This window comes from Pseudophryne corroboree, chromosome 4, assembly GCF_028390025.1.
Source record: "Pseudophryne corroboree isolate aPseCor3 chromosome 4, aPseCor3.hap2, whole genome shotgun sequence".
Taxonomy (NCBI): Eukaryota; Metazoa; Chordata; class Amphibia; order Anura; family Myobatrachidae; genus Pseudophryne; species Pseudophryne corroboree.
This window is the reverse complement of record NC_086447.1, coordinates 718,937,067-718,960,481: the sequence shown is the minus strand read 5'-3', so window position 1 is coordinate 718,960,481 and position 23,415 is coordinate 718,937,067. Positions and strand designations below refer to the sequence as shown.

General features: G+C 46.7%; 1 protein-coding gene across 2 annotated transcripts in view; it reads right to left on the bottom strand.

The window, feature by feature from the left end:
• Window positions 1-6,655: 6,655 nt before the first annotated feature.
• The window catches only part of SLC30A6 (solute carrier family 30 member 6), a 146,445-nt gene continuing 129,685 nt past the window's right edge, over window positions 6,656-23,415 (bottom strand). For both annotated transcript variants that reach the window (XM_063918028.1, XM_063918029.1), the window contains exon 14: window positions 6,656-7,400. In XM_063918028.1, coding sequence (XP_063774098.1) covers window positions 6,891-7,400 — 510 coding nt within the window. In that variant the 3' untranslated portion in view covers window positions 6,656-6,890. The remainder of the gene's footprint in view (window positions 7,401-23,415) is intronic.

Here is a 23,415-nt window from a genome sequence, read left to right as displayed (position 1 = left end):
GATCGGCCTGCACTACACTGCAATGTATCAGGGACGTGCAGTGAGCTAAATGACTCAGAAGCCACTATCTAGCACCAGAGCCAGATTTACACACAATATATGAGCCAAAGGGTACATCTGGACATTATACACTGGTGTAGCAGTATAAAATTTGGTGATTTTTGATCAGAGATGTGCGGAAAATAGGATTTTAATTACTTACCGGTAAATGCTTTTCTCGTAGTCCGTACAGGATGCTGGGTTCCACATTAGTACCATGGGGTATAGACGGGTCTACTAGGAGCCATGGGCACTTTAAGAGTTTAACAGTGTGGACTCCCTCCCTCTATGTCCCCGCTACCAGACTCAGTCTAGAAACTGTGCCCGAGGAGATGGACATATTTCGAGAGAAGGAAATACACAGATAGTGGTGAGATTCACCAGCTCACACATAACAAAAAGGAAAGCCAAGTTAACCAACCTGGAACGAATCAGCAACGGCTGAACCAATAAACTGAACCAAGTAAGAATGCAGGAATACGAAGCACTGGGTGGACGCCCAGCATTATCTACGGACTACGAGAAAAGGATTTATCGGTAGATAATTAAAATCCTATTTTCTCTTACGTCCTAGAGGATGCTGGGGTCCACATTAGTACCATGGGGATGTACCAAAGCTCCCAGTATGGGAGGGAGAGTGCTGAGGTTCCTGCAGAACAGATTAGCCTCTGAAAACCTGAAGTTTGGTCAAAGTATCGAACTTGTAGAACTTAGCAAACATGTTCGACCCTGACCAAGTAGCTGCTCGGCAAAGCTGCAAAGCTGAGACACCCCGGGCAGTCGCCCAGGAAGAACCCACTGTACGAGTAGAGTGGGCCTTAACATATTTTGGACATGGTAAGCCTGCCGTAGAATAAGCATGCTGGATAGTGAACCTGATGCAGCGACAAATTGTCTGCTTAGAAGCAGGACACCCAACCTTCTTGGGATCATAAAGGACAAACAGAGCATCCGACTTCCTGTGACGAGAAGTTCTCTTCACATATATTGTCAAAGCCCTCACAACATCCAAGGACTTTGAGGTAATTGAGGAGTCAGTAGCCACTGGCACCACAATTGGTTAGTTGATATGAAAGGCTGACACAACCTTTGGAAGAAATTGCTGACACGTTCTGAGCTCAGCTCTATTTTCATGAAAAATCAAGTAGGGGCTCTTGTATGACAATGCCCCCAATTCTGACACACATCTAGCAGATGCCAATGCTAACAGTGTGACCGCCTTCCAAGTAAGAAACTTTACGTGTAAACAGTGTAAGAAACAGTGTGACCACCTTCCAAGTAAGAAACTTTACGTCCACCTCCTGCAAAGGTTCGAACCAATCCGATTGCAGGAACTGCAGTACCACATTAAGATCCCAAGGTGCCGTAGGAGGCACAAAGGGTGGTTGGATGTGCAGAACCCCTTTCAAGAATGTCTGAACCTCAGGGTGAAAAGCCAATTATTTCTGGAAGAAAATGGACAAGGACGAAATCTGGACAAGCGTAGGCCCACATCCACACCTGCTTGCAGAAAGAGGAGAAACCGTCCCAGTTGAAACTCCACCGTAGGAAACTTCTTGGCTTCACACCAAGACACATACTTTTTCCAAATCCAATGGTAATGTTTGGAAGTAACTCCCTTCCTAGCCTGTATTAGAGTAGGAATGACCTTTTTTCGGAATACCCTTCCGAGCTAAGATCTGGCGTTCAACCTCCATGCCGTCAAACATAGCCGCGGTAAGTCTTGATAAGAGAATGGCCCCTGTTGAAGAAAGTCTTCGCGAAGAGGAAGAGGCCTCGGATCCTCCAGCAGTAATTCCAGAAGATCCGCGTACCAAGCCCTTCGTGCCCAGTCCGGAGCAATGAGGATCGCCTGAACTCTCAATCTTTTTATGAGCTTGAGAATCCTTGGGATGAGCGGAAGTGGAGGGAACACATACACCGATTGGAACATCCACGGAGTTACCAGGGCGTCTACCTGTGGGTCTCGTGACCTGGAACAGTACCTCCAAAGCTTCTTGTTGAGATGAGAGGCCATCATGTCTATTTGAGGAACACCCCATTGGCTTGTCACCTCTGCAAACACCTCCGGGTGTAGGCCCCATTCTCCTGGACGGAGATCGTGTCTGCTGTGGAAGTCCGCTTTCCAGTTCTCCACTCCCAGAATAAAGATCGCTGACAGCGCCACCGCGTGCTTTTCTGCCCAGAGGAGGATTCTTGTTACCTCTGACATTGCCGCTCTGATCTTCGTTCCGCTTTGTCGGTTTATGTAGGACACTGCCGTTACATTGTCCAACTGAATCTGAATGGCCTGATCTTTAAAAAGGTGTGCCGCTTGAAGAAAGCCGTTGTATATGGCCCTTAGTTCCAGAACGTTAATCGGAAGGGTGAATTCCAGACTTGACCACTTTCCTTGAAAATTTTCCCCTTGGGTGACTGTTCCCCAACCTCTGAGACTTGCATCCGTGGTTAGAAGGATCCAGTTCTGAATCCCGAACCTGTAGCCCTCGAGTAGGTGAGAAGTTTGCAGCCACCAGAGGAGTGAAATTCTGGCTTTCGGCGACAGGCGTATCCGCTGATGCATGTGAAGATGCGAACCCGACCATTTGTCTAGGAGATCCAGTTGGAAGTACCTTGCATGGAATCTTCCATACTGTAGAGCCTCGTAGGAGGCTACCATCTTCCCCAGAAGGCGAATGTGCTGATGAACCGATATCCGGGTTGGCTTCAGGACGTCCCGTACCATCGATTGGATCACAAACGCTTTCTCCACTGGTAGAAACACCCTCTGCACCTCCGTGTCGAGTATCATCCTCAGGAAGTGCAGTTTCCTTGTCGGCTCCAAATGTGACTTTGGAAGGTTGAGGATCCACCCATGATCCTGGAGTAGTTGAGTTGAGAGAGCAATACTCTGCAACAGCCTCTCCCTTGAAGATGCTTTTATCAGCAGATCGTCCAGGTATGGGATAATGTTTACTCCCTGCTTGCGGAGGAGTAGCATCATCTCTGCCATGACCTTGGTGAACACCCTCGGTGCCGTGGAGAGGCCAAATGGCAGTGCCTGGAACTGATAGTGACAGACCAGCAGAGCAAATCTGAGGTAAGACTGGTGAGGTGGCCAGATCGGAACGTGATGGTATTCATCCTTGATATCCAGGATTTTCCCCGACCTCCTCTAAAGAAGGTGAAGGGGCTATGGATTTTTTTACTTTTGCGGTCCGAAAGGACTGCAGTGTAGATGTAGGATAAGATTTCCTAGCCGGTGGTGCTGCTGAGGGAAGAAAGGTTGACTTACCCGCAGTTGCCGCGGAAATCCACGCATCCAATGCATCCCCAAACAGAGCCTGACCTGTGAAGGGTAGGTTCTCCACACTTTTCTTGGATTCTGCGTCCGCAGTCCATTGGCGTAGCCAGAGTCCTCTGCGTGCCGAGACCGCCTTGGAAGTAGCCCTTGCATTCAGCATGCCAATGTCCTTCATGGCCTCCACCATGAAACCAGCAGAATCCTGTATGTGACACAAAAACAATTCAATGTCACACCTATCCATAGTATCTAAGTCCTCAAGTAATGTGCCTGACCACTTTACTATGGCTTTCGAAATCCACGCACAAGCAATGGTGGGCCTTAAAGCTACACCAGTAGCTGTGTATAGTGATTTGAGCGTAGTCTCAATTTTGCGGTCAGCCGGTTCTTTTAAAGCGGTTGAACCAGGTACAGGTAAAACCACCTTTTTTGACAATCTAAACACAGAAGCGTCTACTATAGGGGGGTTTTCCCACTTTTTCCTGTTCTCACCAGGGAAAAAGAAAGCAATGAGAACCCTTTTTGGGATCTGACATTTTTCAAATAAGGAGTTTAACTCCTTGGAAGCTGGGAAGGTCAGCGAGGATTTCTTACTCTCTGTAAAATAGGATTCCTCTTCCTGCTCAGGTACCTTCTCAGTTATATGTAAAACGTCCCTAATGGCTTCAATCATTGGTTGCACCCCTTTAGCAAGAGATGCTTCCCCCCCTGCATATCCCCATCACCGCCCCCTGTATCTATGTCGGTATCAGTGTCGACTTGCATTATTTGGGCAAGTGTACGTTTTTGTGGGTATGTAGGGGGGGGTCTTAGACGAAGCAGTGGGGATTGAGTATGTCAAACCCTCCACAGATTTAACTGCGTCTCTTTCTCATTATGTGACATCCTTGTTGAAATTTGGGATATCATTCCCCTTAAAGAATCCACCCATGCTGGCTTGGATTCAGAAGGCTGAGAAAGCATATTGCAGTCCTGAGTGCATGGAAGAGACTCTTCAGGAGAAGATACACACACACACAGGAAAATGTCAGACACAGTCTCCCACAAAGTACCTTCAGAGAGCCACAGAGTATAAGGAGCCAGCCACACAGCGCCACTGAAGGCAATTATTATGATAAAAGTCTAGCGCCAGTTATCTAACCTTAAGAGGTTAACTTAACACTACCAACTCACTCTCCCCTGTCTATAACACCCTGGTACCGCTGAGGATAGCTCCCTGTCAGCGTTCTGATCCTCTGATCTGCAGGGAGAAAATGGCACTGGTGAGTGCTGGATCCGCTCTGAGGAGAAGCCCCGCCCCCTGTAATGGCACACGGCTTCCCGCACTTGTTATATTATACTGGCCTAAGGTGTTGCTGCTAACAGCAGGATTAGCCCGTTAGTTGATCTGACCATTGTAGGGTAATAGCGTTGGCTCAGGACGTCCCTCAAGCGCACACACCAAGTATTACTGATCCTGCATTGGAGCTCAGCCTGTCAGAGCTGCGCTTCCACCCTTGTGCCGCCACTCCCGACGACGACCCGCTTATCGGGCCGCCGGCACTGTACTCACCACTCTTCTTTCTTCTGGGTCTGTTAGAGGGTGGCGGCCGTGCTGCGGGGGTGAACGGTCACCTTGTGGGCTTGCGATCAACACCCTCAGGAGCTCAGTGTCCTGTCAGCGGAGATAGAGAACCATTAACTTCTAGAGTTGGTTCCTACTTGACCCCTAATTCCCACGAAGCAGGGAGGCTGTTGCCAGCAGCCTCCCTGTAACCTAAAAACTCTTTTAAAATAAAAAAAAAACAAAGAAAACTCCTAGGAGCTCCCCTAACTGTGACCGGCTCATCCGGGCACATTTTCTAAACTGAGTCTGGTAGGAAGGGCATAGAGGGAGGAGCCAGCCCACACTGTTAAACTCTTAAAGTGCCCATGGCTCATAGTGGACCCGTCTATACCCCATGGTACTAATGTGGACCCCAGCATCCTCTAGAATGTAAGAGAAAAGACAGTACCTCACCTGCCATACACTTTTTACTCCAGAGTTTTGGCTATAAAAATGATTAGAATAATGCAAAGAAGATATTTCAAACATATTCTTTGGATTTTTCATATACTTTATACAGTCAAAACTCTGACACAAACGTTAGTATGACAGGAAAGGCTCTGCCTCACCCCACCGCACGCCACTGCAAAGTATGTATTATAAACGTACATTTAGATTTGTCTTTAGATCTAGTATTCTTCACCTTTGTATAACAATGCTATTAATATGTAAGGTAACTGTATGAAACACTATATATGCCTTGCTATAAGGTTTATACAGGTTGAGTATCCCATATCCAAATATTCCGAAATACGGAATATTCCTAAATACGGACTTTTTTTAATGAGAGTGAGATAGTGAAACCTTTGTTTTTTGATGACTTCATGTACACAAACTTTGTTTAATACACAAAGTTATTAAAAATATTGTATTAAATGACCTTTAGGCTGTGTGTATAAGGTGTATATGAAACATAAATGAATTGTGTGAATGTACACACACTTTGTTTAATGCACAAAGTTATAAAAAATATTGGCTAAAATTGCCTTCAGGCTGTGTGTATAAGGTGTATATGAAACATAAATGCATTCTGTGCTTAGATTTAGGTCCCATCACCATGATATCTCATTATGGTATGCAATTATTCCAAAATACGGAAAAATCCCATATCCAAAATACGTCTGGTCCCAAGCATTTTGGATAAGGGATACTCAACCTGTATTACAAATGCTTCCTGAAATGCAAAGTAAGAAAAATCATACTTTCTGGTCAAAATAGGGTTAAACAGCCTCTGGCTATGCATTTTTAACTCATGTAAGTGCATGACACTGGAAACCATCAACTTTAGTGTTACAATACTCTCAGTGGCATTTTCACTAGTGCCACCATCTTTCAGGAGGCTATTTGTCCCATTGTTTGCATTTACGGCATGTACACACGTAAGGGAGCCTACAACGACAACTAAACCTTTAGTAAAAACACATATAAAGTGCTCATTATTAGCTCTAATACAGGCATGTCCAAACTGTGGCCCTCCAGCTGTTGAGAAACTACACATCCCAGCATGCCCTGACACAGCTTTAGCATTCTCTGACTGCAAAACTGTGTCAGGGCATGCTGGGATATGTAGTTTCACAACAGCTGGAGGGCCGCAGTTTGGACATGCCTGCTCTAATAACACAGGTAAAAAGTCATGGGGCCTGTTGAAGAACCAAGTAAAAGACATGCATGTATTATCCTGTGAACGCCATTCATAAGACTTGATAATGCTTTGTAGATACATGTTGAAATCAATAGTAAAAACAAAACAGCTGTCAGTTACTTTATTAAAAAATACTGTTTTGTTGCCTTATCACTCAAATGTGTGCAAGAATTTTAAAGAAAAAGAAGTTCCTTGGTAAAACGTATCAGCGGTATTGCATGACAGCTGGAGCTTTTCATAAGTCCAAGTAGAGTCCCCCAAAAATTACACAGCATCTGAGAGTTCTCCGATACGTTCAACATACATAAAATAGGAAGGAAACCCACTGCGCAAAAATAAAGTTATTGTTTGAATTGAGTGAATTGTCCTGGAGTGTATGTTCCGTATCTATTGGCAACGTTTGTAAAACCAGTCCGCAAACCCTGTGTGCTGCCAAGACCAGGCACTCCAAGTTCTTGGTTAAACATTGTACCATATGGTGCAGATCCATAATGAAGTCCTAGGCCATATGGCCTTGTCTGAGTGTTTGAAAGAATAACAGGGTTGATATTTTTACCTGGTGTATTAAATGCAAATTCTGGGGGTGGGCTGCTGGGTTTGGAAGGGGTGGAGGTCATTGGACTTAATTCATCATTTGGAGTCTTCAGAGGTGGCATCTGAATAATGTGATGCTCTGGAATGTTCAACATATTGGGTGGCATGGGACCAGAAGACAAGACCGGCCTTGACCATTCATCCTTGAAGATCTGAACTGTGAGCGTCGCAACCAAAGAACTGAGCCGGTTTGTAACATGAGCAAGTACCAGCTGTTCATTCGCGTCTCTTCTTATGCGGACATGGAGTGACCCAGCCTGAAATGCACAAAGAGATTTGCTATAGCCTCAGTACTAAGACATTATAGAGCAAAGGTGGAGAACCCCTTTTATTAGCAATTAAAATTATTTTCTGTAAATGTCCTGTAAAACTAATGTTCTAACTGCCTGTCCAAATAATTGTATATCTTAGCGTATTTGCACATATATTAAATGCATGCATTATCAAGCCAGCATCACGTATCATCCATAGACTCCAATAGCACAGTATTAAGTCAAAGTTACGTGATCATCAAAATTGTTCTAGTCACCAAAGGTTGCAGTACAAAACATTAATGGATTAAAACACAAGTATTATTTTCCAACTTAAACTTTAGGGTATGTGGAAGACATTCTGTAGCTCTGAAGAAGAATACACTTATTAGCTTGAGGTATAAACATCAATTGAGAACCAAAGCAGAACACATACCAGTAAATATCTAAAATAGGATTTTGATAACCTACCGGTAAATCCTTTTCTCCTAGTCCGTAGAGGATGCTGGGGACGACATCAAGACCATGGGGTATAGACGGGATCCGCAGGAGACATGGGCACTCTAAAGACTTTTCATTGGGTGTGAACTGGCTCCTCCCTCTATGTCCCTCCTCCAGACCTCAGTTGTAGGAACTGTGCCCAGGGAGACTGACATTTTGAGGAAAGGATTTACTTAACTAGTGGTGAGATATCTACCAACTCACACCCTCAACCATGCCGCACACATGGCATTCAACATAACACACGCCAACAGGCATGAACTAATTGCAGCAACATGCTGAAACCAAGATAACACAACTTGTGTAACTGTAATAACTAAACTGCAGGTAAAGTACGCACTGGGACGGGCGCCCAGCATCCTCTACGGACTAGGAGAAAAGGATTTACCGGTAGGTTTGCAAAATCCTATTTTCTCATAAGTCCTAGAGGATGCTGGGGACGACATCAAGACCATGGGGTCTATACCAAAGCTCCAGTACGGGCGGGAGACTGCGGATGACCCTGCAGCACCGATTGACCAAACTTTAGGTCCTCATCGGCCAAGGTGTCAAACTTGTAGAATTTTGCAAATGTGTTTGACCCTGACCAAGTAGCTGCTCGGCAAAGTTGTAATGCCGAGACCCCCCGGGCAGCCGCCCAGGAGGAGCCCACCTTCCTAGTAGAATGGGCCCTCACCAACATCGGTAACGGCAATCCAGCCGTAGAATGAGCTTGCTGAATTGTACCTCTGATCCAGCGCGCAATAGTCTGCTTGGAAGCAGGACACCCAATCTTGTTGGGAGCATACAGGACAAACAAAACCTCTGTTTTCCGTATTCTAGCGACATAAATCTTCAAAGCTCTAACCACATCTAGAGACTTTGACTCAGCGAACGTGTCAGTAGCAACTGGCACCACAATAGGTTGGTTTATGTGGAAAGAGGAAACCACCCTTGGAAGAAAATGTTGACGAGTTCTCAACTCTGCCCTATCTTCATGGAAGATCAGGTAAGGGCTCTTGTGGGACAAGGCCCCCAATTCAGACACCCACTTTGCGGATGTCAACGCCAAAAGCATCACCACTTTCCAAGTGAGAAACTTCAACTCTATTTCTTGTAGAGGCTCAAACCAATCCGATTGAAGGAACTGCAACACCACATTAAGGTCCCATGGTGCCACTGGAGGCACAAATGGAGGCTGGATGTGCAGAACCCCTTTCACGAACACCTGAACTTCTGGAAAGGAGGCCAATTGTTTTTGAAAGAAAACTTATAAGGTCGAAATCTGGACCTTGATTGACCCCTATCTAAGGCCCGCATCCACACCAGCCTGCAGAAAATGGAGAAAACGTCCCAACTCAAACTCTTCCGTAGGAGCCTTCTTGGATTCACACCTAGACACATATTTTCTCCAAATACGGTGGTAATGTTTAGACGTTACTCCTTTCCTGGCCTGAATAAGAGTGGGGATGACTTCCTTGGGAATACCCTTTCGGGCTAGGATCCGACGCTCAACAGCCATGCCGTCAAACGTAGCCGCGGAAAGTCTTGATACACACACGGCCCCTGCTGTAGTAGGTCCTCTCGAGGAGGAAGAGGCCGAGGATCTTCTATGAGCAACTCCTGAAGATCTGGATACCAAGCCCTCCTTGGCCAGTCTGGGGCAATGAAGATTGCTAAAACTCTTGTTCTTATTATTATTTTGAGAACTTTTGGAATCAGTGGAAGTGGAGGGAAAACATATACCGACCGAAACACCCACTGGGTCACCAGTGCATCCACTGCCATTGCTTGAGGGTCTCTCGACCTGGAACAATATCTCTGAACCTTATTGTTTAGACGAGATGCCATCATGTCTACTTGAGGAACCTCCCAAAGACTCGTCACCTCTGCGAAGACTTCTTGGTGGAGGCCCCACTCTCCTGGATGGTGATCGTGTCTGCTGAGGAAGTCTTCTTCCCAGTTGTCCACTCCCGGAATGAAAATTGCTGACAGAGCTCTAACACGTCTTTCTGCCCAGAGGAGAATCCTTGTCACCTCTGCCATTGCCGCTCTGCTTTTCGTTCCGCCTTGCCTGTTGTTACATTGTCCGACTGGATCTGCACGGGATCTTGAAGAAGATGTACCGCTTGTAGAAGGCCGTTGTAAATGGCTCTCAATTCCAGAACGTTTATGTTAAGGCAGGCTTCCTGACTTGACCATTTTCCTTGGAAGCTTTCCCCCTGCGTGACAGCTCTCCAGCCTCGGAGACTTACATCCGTGGTTATTAGGACCCAATCGTGAATCTCAAACCTGCGTCCCTCTAGTAGGTGAGAATCGTGCAGCACCACAGAAGCGAAATCCTGGCTTTGGGGGACAGGATTATTTTCCGGTGTATGTGTAGGTGGCATCCGGACCACTTGAAACAAAGAAAAATAGACCCCTTGTGCGCTTAAATACTAATAGCAGCCCTTTGATACCAAGGAAATCATTCACCGTGATTCACAATAATGTAATAAAAACAAAATGGATGTGGCACCACGTGGCGCTATGTTTATACCCTCAAAATAAAGGACCTTACACAATGGAGTCTGATTTGCTCTCATAGATGGTAAGGTTCATATGATGCATACAGATTTCTAGAATGCAAAAGAACAAACAAACATAGTGCAACTCTGTTTTAACACCAAAAACACTTCAATCTGTATGGTCCCACTCACATAAGGCGGTTTTAATATTGCATGTAGATAGTCAAGGATGATGAAATGGCCACTGTCACTCAGTGGGACGAGACTCCTTAATGGATGGCTTAGAAAGAAACAAGGAAATAGTGCACTAACGTCTTAAAAGACAAACGGATTTAATAAAAAATGCACTTACAAACATTGAATAAAAAATCAGCATATAGAGGATCAAATGGACTCCTGAACAGGAAAACTGTTGCCGAGAATATTCACCGCAAAGTCCCAGTGAGATGCCGTCTCCAGCCGCACATTGACCTCAGTTCCCGTCCGCACGTCCTTGTCCTCACCAACTCCCTGCTTTAGCGCTTTCGGACATCGTCCTTCATCAGAAGCATGAGAGTTGATGTAAGAAGTTCTTCCTTATATGGCTCCTTAATGACCCGCATCCTATTCACCTGCATCTTCCGGACCCGTCCGCCCGGAGATGACGTACCGGAAGTGACGTCCCGGAAATGAGTTTGCGGCCATGTTCTCCTGTATGCGTTCCACTGTATCAGGAAGTGGAATATCTAATGTTTATAATTCCAGTCTATCTCCACAACATCGATGATCATGCATTCCTTAATATATTGTAGTAGGTTCCACCACTTGTCCAACAGGTCCCACTGGAATACTCTGGCATGAAATCGGCCAAACTGCATGGCCTCGTAGGCCTCTATTATTTTCCCCAACAACCGAATGCATTGATGGATCAACACGCTTGTTGGTTTCAATATTTGTTTGACCATTTTCTGGATTTCCAGAGCCTTTTCCACTGTAAGAAATACTCTCCGTACTTCTGTGTCCAGAATCATCCCTAAAAAGGACAATCTTGTCGTCGGTTCCAACTGCGACTTTGGAAAATTCATGATCCAACCGTGTTGTTGGAGTATTGACAGGGAGAGTGCGATGTTCTGCACCGACTGTTCCCTGGATCTCGCTTTTATCAGGAGATCATCCAGATAAGGAATGACTCATTTGTAACGAAGGAGGACCATCATCTCCGCCATCACCTTGGTGAATACCCTTGGTGCCATGGAGAGTCCGAACAGCAGCGTCTGAAACTGGTAATGGCAATCCTGTACTGCGAATCTCAGATAAGCTTGGTGAGGAGGATAAATGGGAACATGCAAGTAAGCATCTTTTATGTCTACTGACACCATGACGTCCCCCTCTTCCAGACTGGAAATCACTACCCTCAGGGATTCCATCTTGAACTTGAACCTTTTCAGGTAGAGATTCAGATTTTCAGGTTTAAAATCGGTCTGACCGAGCTGTCCGGCTTCGGAACTACGAAGAGGCTTGAATAAAAAAAACCTTCTCCTTACTGTGCCAAGGGTACCAGGACAATGACCTGATCCTGACATAATTTTTGAATTGCCGTTGTTACTGCCTCTCTTCCCGGAAGAGAAGCTGGCATGGTCGATTTGAAAAATCGGCATGGGGGGACGTCTTGAAACTCTAATTTGTACCCATGGAACACTATTTGTAAGACCCATTGGTCCAGGCCAGATTGAATCCAGATTTGGCTGAAAAGTTTCAGACGTGCTCCCACCCGAGCGGACTCCCGCAAGGGAGCCCCTGCGTTATGCTGCAGATTTGGCAGAAGCAGGGGTGGACTTCTGCTCCTGCGATCCGGGAGACGCTGCGGATTTATTTCCTTTTCCCCTTACCCTACCTGTAAAAGAAGGGGAGACCTTGGCCTTTTTTGTATTTGTTGGGCCGAAAGGACTGTATGTGAGAGTGATGTGTCTTTTTCGCCGGTGTAGGAGCATAAGGCAAGAATGTCGACTTACCTGTGGTAGCTGCCGAGACTAACGCATCCAGCCCATCACCAAACAAGGCCCCACCTTTATACGGGAGAGCCTCCATATTTTACTTTGGAATCTACATCAGCATTCCACTGGCGAATCCACAACGTCATCCGAGCCGATACTGCTATGGTAGTGGTTCTTGATCCCAAGAAACCAATATATTTCATGGATTCTTGTACGTACGCAGCAGCGTCTTTGATATGTCCTAACGTTAGGAGTATCTCGTCTCCATCTATTGTGTCAATGTCAATTGACAAGTTTTCTGACCACTTTTTGATAGCACTACTCACCCACTCACAGACAATGGTAGGCCTGAGTAGTGTCCCATTGGCCACATCAATAAATCACCTCACTCACTTGCGGTCTGTCGGCTCCTTAAGTGAAGCCATTCCAGGCGCAGGGAGAAACACCTTTTCTCTTTTATAACAGGGCCCTGTCTAAAATGCGGGTTGACTCCCACCTTTTTTGGAAAAAGGTTTAGCTGCCTGAATTCCTTTAGGGAATCTGAAATTTCTTTTCAGGTTAAATCAGACCTGAGGTGAAGGGAAAATTACATTACTTCTTTACTAAAGTAAACCCTCTCCTTGTGGTAAAAGAGGGGGCTTAGTAACTTCTAACACCTCCTTTATAGCTAAAACATGTTTTGAATGCTTTTTTGCTAACTTAGGACTCAGTTTGTACTACTTGTGCAAATTTGTATGTGACCCAGAGAGGTCCCTGTGGATGAAAGGCAGAACTATTAAAAATCACATCTTCAACAGATTATTTTCATTTTCTGTAAGAGATTCAGTCCAACCTCTTACTGATATGATTCACACCATCATGTAACCTTTCACCCAGTCAGGCTCTTGGTGTCATATTACACCTCTGTGTCACTAACATGTCTCCACAGAGTTCCCTGCCACAGACACGTCACACACGTGCAGAACCACACCACAGACACTCCGGGACTTATAGGGGGACAGACCCACAGTAAAATCTGTCAGAGGGACACAGATGGGATTTGCCAGTTCACAACCCAGCGCCAGTAACACAATATCTGTGAACACAAAATGCCCACTGACATTCAGCGCTTTTATAATGTTAATCACACAATTATATAGCACCAAATTCACTGTGGCCCCCCCTGTTTTGCACCCTGATACTTGTTCAGTAGTGGAGGAGGACCAGCCTTGTCTCTGCAGCCTGAGGAGAGAGAGAAAATGGCGCTGAGCAGCGTGCTGGCTGACTGAGGAGGAAGCTCCACTCTTCAATGGTGTGTTTCTCCTCAGCTGTTATGAGGTAATTTTTTATACTGGTGGGGGTAGGACTGTGCCTCAGCAAATTATGCCCCTTATTTATGCCAGTTTCCATAGGTTTCATGCTGCCCAGGGCACCCGCCCCCCGCGGCCTGCACCCTGCAGTGCCTGTGTATGTGTGGGCAACATGGCGCGCTGCACTCCCGCCAGCCGCGCGGTACCTTTAGCCGTCACTTTCTTGATTGAAGATCTGTCTTCTAACACTCACCTGTCTTCTGACTTCTGGCTCTGTGAGGGGGGCGACGGCGTGCTGTGGGAGTGAGCATCTAGGCACGGCTAGCGTTCAGCTCCCTTCAGGAGCTAATGGTGTCCTGTCAGCCAGAAGCAGAGCCATGAAACTCTTTAGGAAGTTGGTTCCAACTTCTGCCCCCGCAGTCCCATGAAGCAGGGAGTCTGATGCTAGCAGATCTCCCTAAAAATAAAAAACCTAACATAAGTCTTTTCAGAGAAACTCAGTAGAGCTACTCAGAGTGCATCCAGTCGACCTGGGCACATTTCTAAAACTGAGGTCTGGAGGAGTGGCATAGAGGGAGGAGCCAGTTCACACCCAATGAAAAGTCTTTAGAGTGCCCATGTCTCCTGCGGATCCCGTCTATACCCCATGGTCTTGATGTCGTCCCCAGCATCCTCTAGGACGTATGAGAAAAATTATTGGTCAATAACTTTTATATGCACAAATTTGGAGAGACTTTTTTGTGATCTGCCCATCAGGCCATATATATCTGATGGCCGCTTTACATCAGACCACCAACACTTCATGTTTTCCAGCTCACCTAGCAGGTGCACAAGGTGTATTCATTACTCAATGACACATTTTAAAATATCCACAGGTAGAGCTAATTATTTCACTTGTGATTCTGTGAGGAGACCTGAAAAATGTGAAATGTTGGGGGTCCTAAGGGACTGATTTTGGGAACCACTGCTTTATATAGATGACCATTTTTTAATTAAGAATTAGTTCACTAAATTCAAAATTATCAATTCAATTAAATCATACCTTGGATACTACAGTAGTTGTGTTTGTCTTTTAGATGTAGAGGTTTTCTATAAATGATCAGAATCTATACCCTAGTTTACATAAAACTATTACAAAATAGAATCATATTGTTAAAAGGCAAAAAGTTGCACCCTATCGCACTTAAAAAAGGGATTAAATGTTCAGAATGTGCGTCTTACACATAGATTGAGCTTGTGATCTTAAATAGAAATTGCCAGAAGCTGGAAGCCATGGGTCTTTAGTTCTCAATGTACAGGCAGGATCAGCTCATGAGGTGGGCATTGTGGCCTGTGGGCCCAGCTGCAGTCACATCGCCAGCATTGTACTAGGCTGGGGGCGTACTTCCTTGAGGAGTGACCACCTTTGGACAACATAAGATGGTCAGACTTTGCTAAACAGGACCTTTCATCCTAGGACGATAAAACACTGGGGTTGCCACACTTTAGTTATGTGGTGGTGCTAGGGTTGCACTTTGATTATGTCCTGGACTACCAACCCGTGGCACTCATGGGACATGTTGAAAGCGTTATCCTGGACTCCACATGGTCTAGAAAAGGCCCTGGTATAGGGTTATGCCCAAGAAATTATTTGACAGGCTATTAAAAATAAAGCAATGGACACAGATTCATTTTTACAATGTAAAAGAAGAAAGGATTCTACTAAACTGTTTCCCAATACTAACAACTTATTAAGTGGTTATAGGTGTTTAGAAATGGTGTGAAGTCAGTGGAAATTGCTGGCCATGAATCTAATCTGCCAGGTGTGTTGCATAACATACCTTTGATGAGACACAAATTAAAACACAAACCGTACTCTCCCATATATTAATATATGTCCTTGCCGTCCTCTTTATGTATGGAGGAAAGTAAGAACATAAAGATATAGGATGGCTATTAACAGGAGTTCTATTAGAGCAGTCTAGCGAGTGTGAAAGACATGTAGCAAATAACTCTGCACTAAGGAAGCAAGGGTTATTAACCTACACTATGTGGCTACAGATACTGTATTTAAAACAATCTCATGGAGGTATTGGTGGACTTAATGAATGAAGTCAAATGGATTGATCGTTTGCAGACAGCTGCTCCAAAATGTATAAATGCTAAACCTACAATCGTTTTCTAAAGCTGGGCATACACTATACGGGTGGTCTTCTGTATGCCGAATGTCGGGATCCCGGCGCACAGTATACCGGCGCCGGAATCCCGACACCCGGCATACCGACAACTATTCTCCCTCGTGGGGGTCCACGACCCCCCTGGAGGGAGAATAAAATAGTGTGGCGCGCGTAGCGCGCCGCCGTGCCCGCAGCGTGGCGAGCGCAGCGAGTCCGCAAGGGGCTCCTTTGCGCTCGCCACGCTGTCGGTATGCCGGCGGTCGGGCTCCCGGCGCCGGTATGCTGGGCGCCGGGAGCCCGAGCGCCGGCATACCGTACGACACCCCACTATACAATTACCTGGCAGATCACCTGCCAGATCTGGCTGGTTGGAATGAAATTCTGGCAATGGATCAGGGCAAATGACAATTGACCATTTGCTCCCAAAAAACAAAAACACTGGAAAACGGACAAAAACTGTTGTTCATACAAATTGGTTAAGTCACAGATTTAACCAAATTGTCTGAATAACAGGTTTTGTCCATTTTTCAGTGTTTGGGAGCAAATGGTCAATTATCATTTGCTCCAATCCATTACCAGATTCTCATTCCCACCAGCCAGTTCTGACAGATAATCTGCCAGATAATTGTATAGTGTATGCCCATTTTAACACCTGTATATTTATCTATCAGCTGATCTGTGTGTGATACAATACTATTTTTTACAAGGTATGTCTTCTTAGCAGCAATTCACTGGTGTGATTCAAACAGCTCTAAATCTGCTCAGTAAGAGCCCACAACAAGCAGCGTTGCACATTTGTCAATAGATTGTAAAACTCCAACTTTTCTCCTTTTCAATTCAATATTAAATCACTTTGCACCTTATATGGATTTCTTTGTAGATGACTATCTGTCGGATTAGAGGGATTCCCTTATTGTAAGAGATCTTATGACTCACACATTATAATGATGCATGCATCACATGTAGTCAACCACACCCATCGTGAGTATTTATCAAGGTGTTTCAGTGGTTATATATAAATATCGGTTATTTATATAACGCCACCAATTACGCAGGACTGTACGGAGAATATTTCTCATCCATATAATATATGTCTTTATGTAGCTCAATTGATTTGTATGATAAGTTAAAAGTAAACGATCCATCTGTGTCAGATCTAGACTACAAATCTTAATTAGATAATACTTTCATTTCAAGCTCATCAATCTTTTGCACTACTTTCCCAAACTAACCAGACCATCATGCATGAGTATCCTTCATGCGCATCAATATTATACGTCATGAAGACATCCAGGCGCCCTCTGTAGAACGACAGTTGAAGGATTTGAAGAACTGCATCTTCCGTACTGTCTTGATTGCCCTTCTTCACAATGGGGCAGATGCATTAGGCCTTGAGAAGGCATAAAGAAGTGATAAAGTGGGGGGGGGGGGGTGGCCTGGCCATGGAGAGTGGTAGACGTGCTGATTCAGTGCTCCTGACCCCGACTATATAAATCACCCTCCCGGCAACAGATATGGGGATTTTTGTTTACTTACCGTAAAATCTCTTTCTCTGAGTCCATCTGGGGGACGCTGCGACGTTACTTGTGGGTTAGAGGTGTGTGGTAGTGGAGTTTGGCACAGAATCTATCTAAAGCTGAATCCTCCCCCCTCTAACCCCTCCCATCTCCTTCCTGCTCAGCCATCACTCAGTTAACGTTTAGCCAAGCCAAAGGAGATAGAACAGAACAAAAAAACTAACCAATTAAACCAGACAAAACCATGGGAGGGATCGCAGCGTCCCCCAGATGGACTCAGAGAAAGAGATTTTACGGTAAGTAAACAAAAATCCCCATCTCTCTGTCATCCATCTGGGGGACGCTGCGCCGTTACTTGTGGGATTTCCCAAAGCAAGCTAATGAGAGGAGGGAGACGGTGACGGCATAGCCGTCTTTAATATACGACGCCCAACAGAGGCAGTCTCCAAACCAAAAGTATGAAAACGATAAAACTTTGTGAAAGTATGAACTGACGACCAGGTCGCCGCCCTGCACAGTTGCTCAACAGATGCACCACCGCGAACAGCCCAAGAGACTCCAACAGCTCTAGTCGAATGAGCCCTAATTGAGTCAGGAACCGAAACATGAGAAGACACGTAAGCCTGTCTTATGGCCGAAGTTATCCAACGGGCCACAGTATTTTTGGAGGCCGGCCAACCTCGTTTCGGAGCATCAATCAAAACCAGCAAGTTATCCGTACGACGGAATGACTCTGTGCGAGACAAATAGATACGTAAGGCTCGAACCACATCCAGGAGAGCCAAATAAGAGTCCTCCCCAGGAGGAGATGTCAGAGTAAAAGCCGGAAGGACAATGTCCTGATTTAAATGGAATGTTGAAACAACCTTTGGAAGGAAAGAAGGCTTAGTCCGTAGAACCACCCGGTTCTCATGAAACACTAACAAGGGGGGTCTGCAAGAAAGGGCCGCCAACTCAGATACCCGTCTAGCTGAGGCAATAGCCAACAGAAAAACAACTTTTTGCGTCAGATAACGTAGTTCCACCGATTCCAAAGGTTCAAATGGAGAGGTTTGAAGAGCCGTAAGGACCAAGTTTAAATCCCAGGGAGGAACCGGAGGGACAAAAGGTGGTTGAATCCGAAGTACTCCCTGCAGGAATGTTTGAACCTCTGGAATAATCGCTAGCTTCTTCTGAAAAAGAACCGACAAAGCTGAAACCTGACCTTTTAGTGAAGAAAGCTTTAGGCCCTTATCGAGACCCTCCTGAAGGAAAGAGAGCAGGCGAGGTAGTCTAAACAAATGCGGAGTTAGGCTCCGTTGTTCGCACCAAGCAATGTAAATACGCCATACCCTATGGTAAATGCCAGAAGTCACCGGTTTCCTAGCTCGAATCATCGTCTGAACAACCGATCGAGAAAGACCTTTTGCCTTTAAAATCTTGGATTCAAGAGCCAAGCCGTCAAAGCCATCCGATGTAAATCTGGGTGGCGACAAGGTCCTTGAAGAAGAAGATCTGGTCGCAGAGGTAGACGAAAGGGGTCTCCGACAACCATACTGCGCAGAAGAGTGTACCACTGTCGACGCGGCCAATCTGGAGCCACCAGAATCACTGCGAGACCCTCTCGCCGAATGCGTTGAAGTAGACGCGGGATCAGTGGGATTGGCGGAAACACATACCCCAGTTGAAACTGCCATGGAGCAGTTAGAGCATCGATCAGGAATGCCTGTGGATCTTGAGTCCTTGCGCCGTAGTGAGGAAGTTTCGCGTTGAGGCGAGACGCCATCAGGTCTACGTCTGGCATTCCCCATCGGTCCACTAGAGAGAGAAACACTTCTTGATGAAGTTCCCATTCTCCCGGATGAATCGTGTGACGACTCAAAAAGTCTGCTTCCCAGTTCTCGACTCCTGGAATGTGAATTGCGGAGATCACAGGAACCCAACGTTCCGCCCACGCGAGAATCTGAGCGACTTCTCTCATTGCGGACCAGCTGCGAGTTCCTCCCTGTTTGTTGATGTAAGCCACTGCTGTGGCATTGTCGGACTGCACACGAACTGGTTGACCCTGTACCATGGTCTGAATGTGAAGGAGTGCATACCGAATCGCCCTTAGTTCCAGAATGTTGATTTGTAATTTTGACTCCTGATTGTTCCAGCGTCCTTGGAAGTGATGAGTCTGGAACACTGCCCCTCAACCACTGAGGCTTGCGTCCGTGGTGACCATCATCCAAGACCAGATCGTGAACGGTGCACCCTTTTTCAAATTGTGACTGTGAAGCCACCAGTGAAGAGACTGACGAGTCTTTACCGACAAGCGGATCAACTGCAATTCGAGACGTAGTTCCGTCCGAGTCCAACAGTTGAGAATCTGAGTTTGAAGAGGTCGGGCATGAAATCTGGCATATGGAACTGCCTCGAAAGAGGATACCATCTTGCCCAACACCTGCATACATCTGAGGACCGACACTACTGGTAAGTGTAACAGGGTTCGGATTCTGGACTGCAGATCCTGAATCTTGTCCGCAGGAAGAAACACCTTCTGGCTGTTGGTGTCGAATAAAAGTCCCAGAAAAATCATTTTCTGGGAAGGGAGTAGAGATGACTTTGGAAAGTTGATTATCCACCCGAACGACTGTAGAGTCTCCATCGTTAGATGCAGGTTCTGAGTGAGAATCTCCGCTGACGGTGCCTTGACCAACAGGTCGTCCAAATATGGAGTGATGTTGACCCCTTGGCAACGAAGAACTGCGACTACATGGCCTATGACCTTTGTAAAAACCCGGGGAGCCGTAGAGAGACCAAAGGGAAGAGCTTGAAACTGAAAATGCTCCGGGCCGACTGCAAATCTCAGCAGAGACTGATGTCCTACCCAAATCGGGACATGTAAGTAGGCGTCTTTTATGTCTATTGAAGCCAAATATTCCCCTGGCTCCATGGCGGCGATAATTGAGCGAATGGATTCCATCTTGAATTTTTGGGTTGAGAGATACGGGTTGAGAGCCTTCAGATTCAGAATGGGCCGAAACGAACCATCCGGCTTGTTCACGAGAAAAAGACTTGAGTAAAAACCCCGACCCCTCTGATGAGAGGGAACCGGAATGATTACTCCATTTCGTAAGAGGGTTGTGATTGCCTGAAGAAGAGCTTGACGTCTGGAGGGATCGTCTGGGAGAGGCGTTATGAATAGTCGGGTTGGGACTGTCTCTTCGAAATCCAACATATATCCTCTGGATATGACCCCCATTACCCACCGATCCGGTTTCGATAGGAGCCACACTTTCCTGAACTGAAGTAACCGGGCCCCAACCTTCATCGATCCCTCCAGGAGACCTGAGGCGTCATGCCTCAGGTTTGTCGGCAGGCTTACCGGCCGGTCTGCGAATAGCCTGGGATCCTCTTCCTCTGAAAGACCCCCGTCTTGGAAATCTGGAGGAAGCACGAAAGGATTGGAAACTACCTCTGCCCTGTGTACGAAAGGACCGAAACCTTGTAGGTTTTGGTTTGTGAGGTGCAGATGGAAGGAAAGGGCTCTTTCCTCCAGTAGTATCTGAAATAATCTTCTTTAACTCTGATCCAAAAAGAAACTCACCTTCAAAAGGCACTGCCGTCAATGTTTGCTTTGAGTCAGAATCAGCATTCCAAACTCTAAGCCACAAAGAGCGTCTTGCGGATACTGTCAAGGCTGAAACCCGGGACTGTAGCGCAACCGAATCCAACAAGGCTTCACCCACATAAGTGAGCGCCTCCGAAATCTGTTCCGCTAATTGAATGGCTTCCGACGGATCGTCCGACTGCATTCCAGATAGCACCTGTGCAAGCCATTCATCCACGGCCTTAAGTACCCAGGCACTCGCCAGCACTGGACGGAGGGAAACACCTGATAAAGAAAACATAGATTTTAGTAATGCTTCTATCTTCCTATCGGTAGTGTCTTTTAAGGTCACAGACTGTACCGACGGAATAACCGTAGCTTTTGCCAGATGTGAAATAGGAGCGTCTACCTTTGGGGCCGTCTCCCACAATTTTGTATCTTCCTCCGTAAAAGGATACAGAAATTTTAACTTTTTAGGCGCCTGAAAACGAGAATCCGGTTTAAGCCAGGGTTCTTTTAAAATATCCGCAAAGTGAGAATAAGAAGGGAAGGCAGTAACCTGTCTCTTCTGTCGTTTGAAAAAGGGGGAAGGAGTTTCCTCCACCGCCGCGTCCTGAATATTAAGAGTCTGACGAATGGCTTCTATTAACAATCTAACACCTGAACTAGTAGAAGGTTCCTCATCTTCCCAAGCCGAAACTTCATCCCATTCAGGATCTACCTCCCCCTCCTCCAAAGGAGATGACAGAGAGTCCGCCTCCTCTCCTGGAAACGCTATAGCGGGTAACGGCTGCGATCGCTTAGTAGCAGTCGAACTGCTGGCAGCATTTACAAACTTATTTAAGGACTGAGTTAAATCAGTGAGACACTTGCCCATATTTTGGGCCCATAAAGGCTCCACCTGAGTCCGATCAGATTCAGTCTCTCTAGACTGACGCAAATCTGAAATGGCATCCACCATGTTCTTAACCCATGGGGGCATCGGCTGATCTGTGGAACCTCCCTGCTGATCTGTCACTGATGCACCAGAGCATGAAGTACATAGGGTACCTGCGTCAGTACTACCTTTAGCTAGCTTTGAGCCACACTGAGAGCAGGAAAAATAAACTACTGAGGCCATATTGCCCTTTGTAGGTTTGTCCGGTTTACTAGTCATTTTTCTTATTCTGAAATTGTGTACTAAAGAAAAGTATCATAAAATTCTGACTAGTGATCTGTGTCCCAATAGGGCTGACTGTAATCCCCCCCTTGGATTAGCCCCCTCTATACTTGCGGTTTGTAAATAATTTCTCCCCCTGGAAGGCTCCTTGCTCTGCACAGCGTCCCCCTGCTTCAGCTAGGGAAGATGGCGTCAGGCAAAGTGGCGCGCGGGCAGAGCAGGGCGGGAAGCCGTCCCTGCGCGCCCGCTGTCACCACGCGTCAGACCGGAAGTTCGGGCCGCCGCGTGTCGCTAAGCACAGCGGCTGTCGCGGCGGCTTCTATGTCCGGGATCTCCGTCCGTCCCCACAACCCCTCAGACACTCTCACTGCGGGTGTAGGGGACAGGTCTCCGGTACAGCTCCAGCTGGCTGGCGGGCGTGCGCCGGGGGGGGGGGGGGGGGGGGGGGCTGGGGGGGATTGGGGTTATAGGTAAAAATAATAAATAAAATAAGAAAGGAAGTTAGGGACAGCCCAATACTGTCAGTGACAGATTGTGGCTGTCCGGTACCTTGATCTGCCGCTTTTTTAGTGAATAAAAAGGCCCCAGTGACCAAGGTATGGTGGCCCTTTTCGACAGCATCCTTGCTCCATTTATACCTGTCACCTGTAAAGAGGGACTAGGTATCTTGTAAATAGTAAATAAAATAATAAAAGAAAAGAAAAAATCTAGGAGAAATAAAAACTGTGTCTGTACTCCACAGGCACAAAACTAAAACTGAGTGATGGCTGAGCAGGAAGGAGATGGGAGGGGTTAGAGGGGGGAGGAGTCAGCTTTAGATAGATTCTGTGCCAAACTCCACTACCACACACCTCTAACCCACAAGTAACGTCGCAGCGTCCCCCAGATGGATGACAGAGAAACAGCCTAATAATCTGCACCCCGGGGCTGTCGAGCCCCTGCTGGCTGTGGAGCGGTGGGTTGCGGAGCCGGTGGGTGCCCCTGAGACCCGTGCAGGTTGCGGCCTACCTGCTCGGCAGAAGCCAGTGGCTGGAGTAGTGCGGCACCCGGACCGGAAGTGCCACAACGAGATCGTGAGCGGTGGATCGGGGTCTCTGGACGGTCCCCCGCAGTGCGGTCTCCCCGCCTGCAGCGAGCCGGCCGGGCCGGAGGACTCCCCCGGAGCTGATTACGACCCCGCTGGGTGGCCGGACAGCGCGGGAGACTGAGACCGCGGTTGCGCCGCTCGGTCTGTCCGCAGCTGCTGCTGCCGCTGTAATCAACTTAATTGCGGACATCAGACCCGGCGGAGGAGGCCCACTAACACCACCACCGAATCTGGGGGGAATTTCCTCTCCCTTCCACTAAGGCCTGTGACAGGAATCCAAAG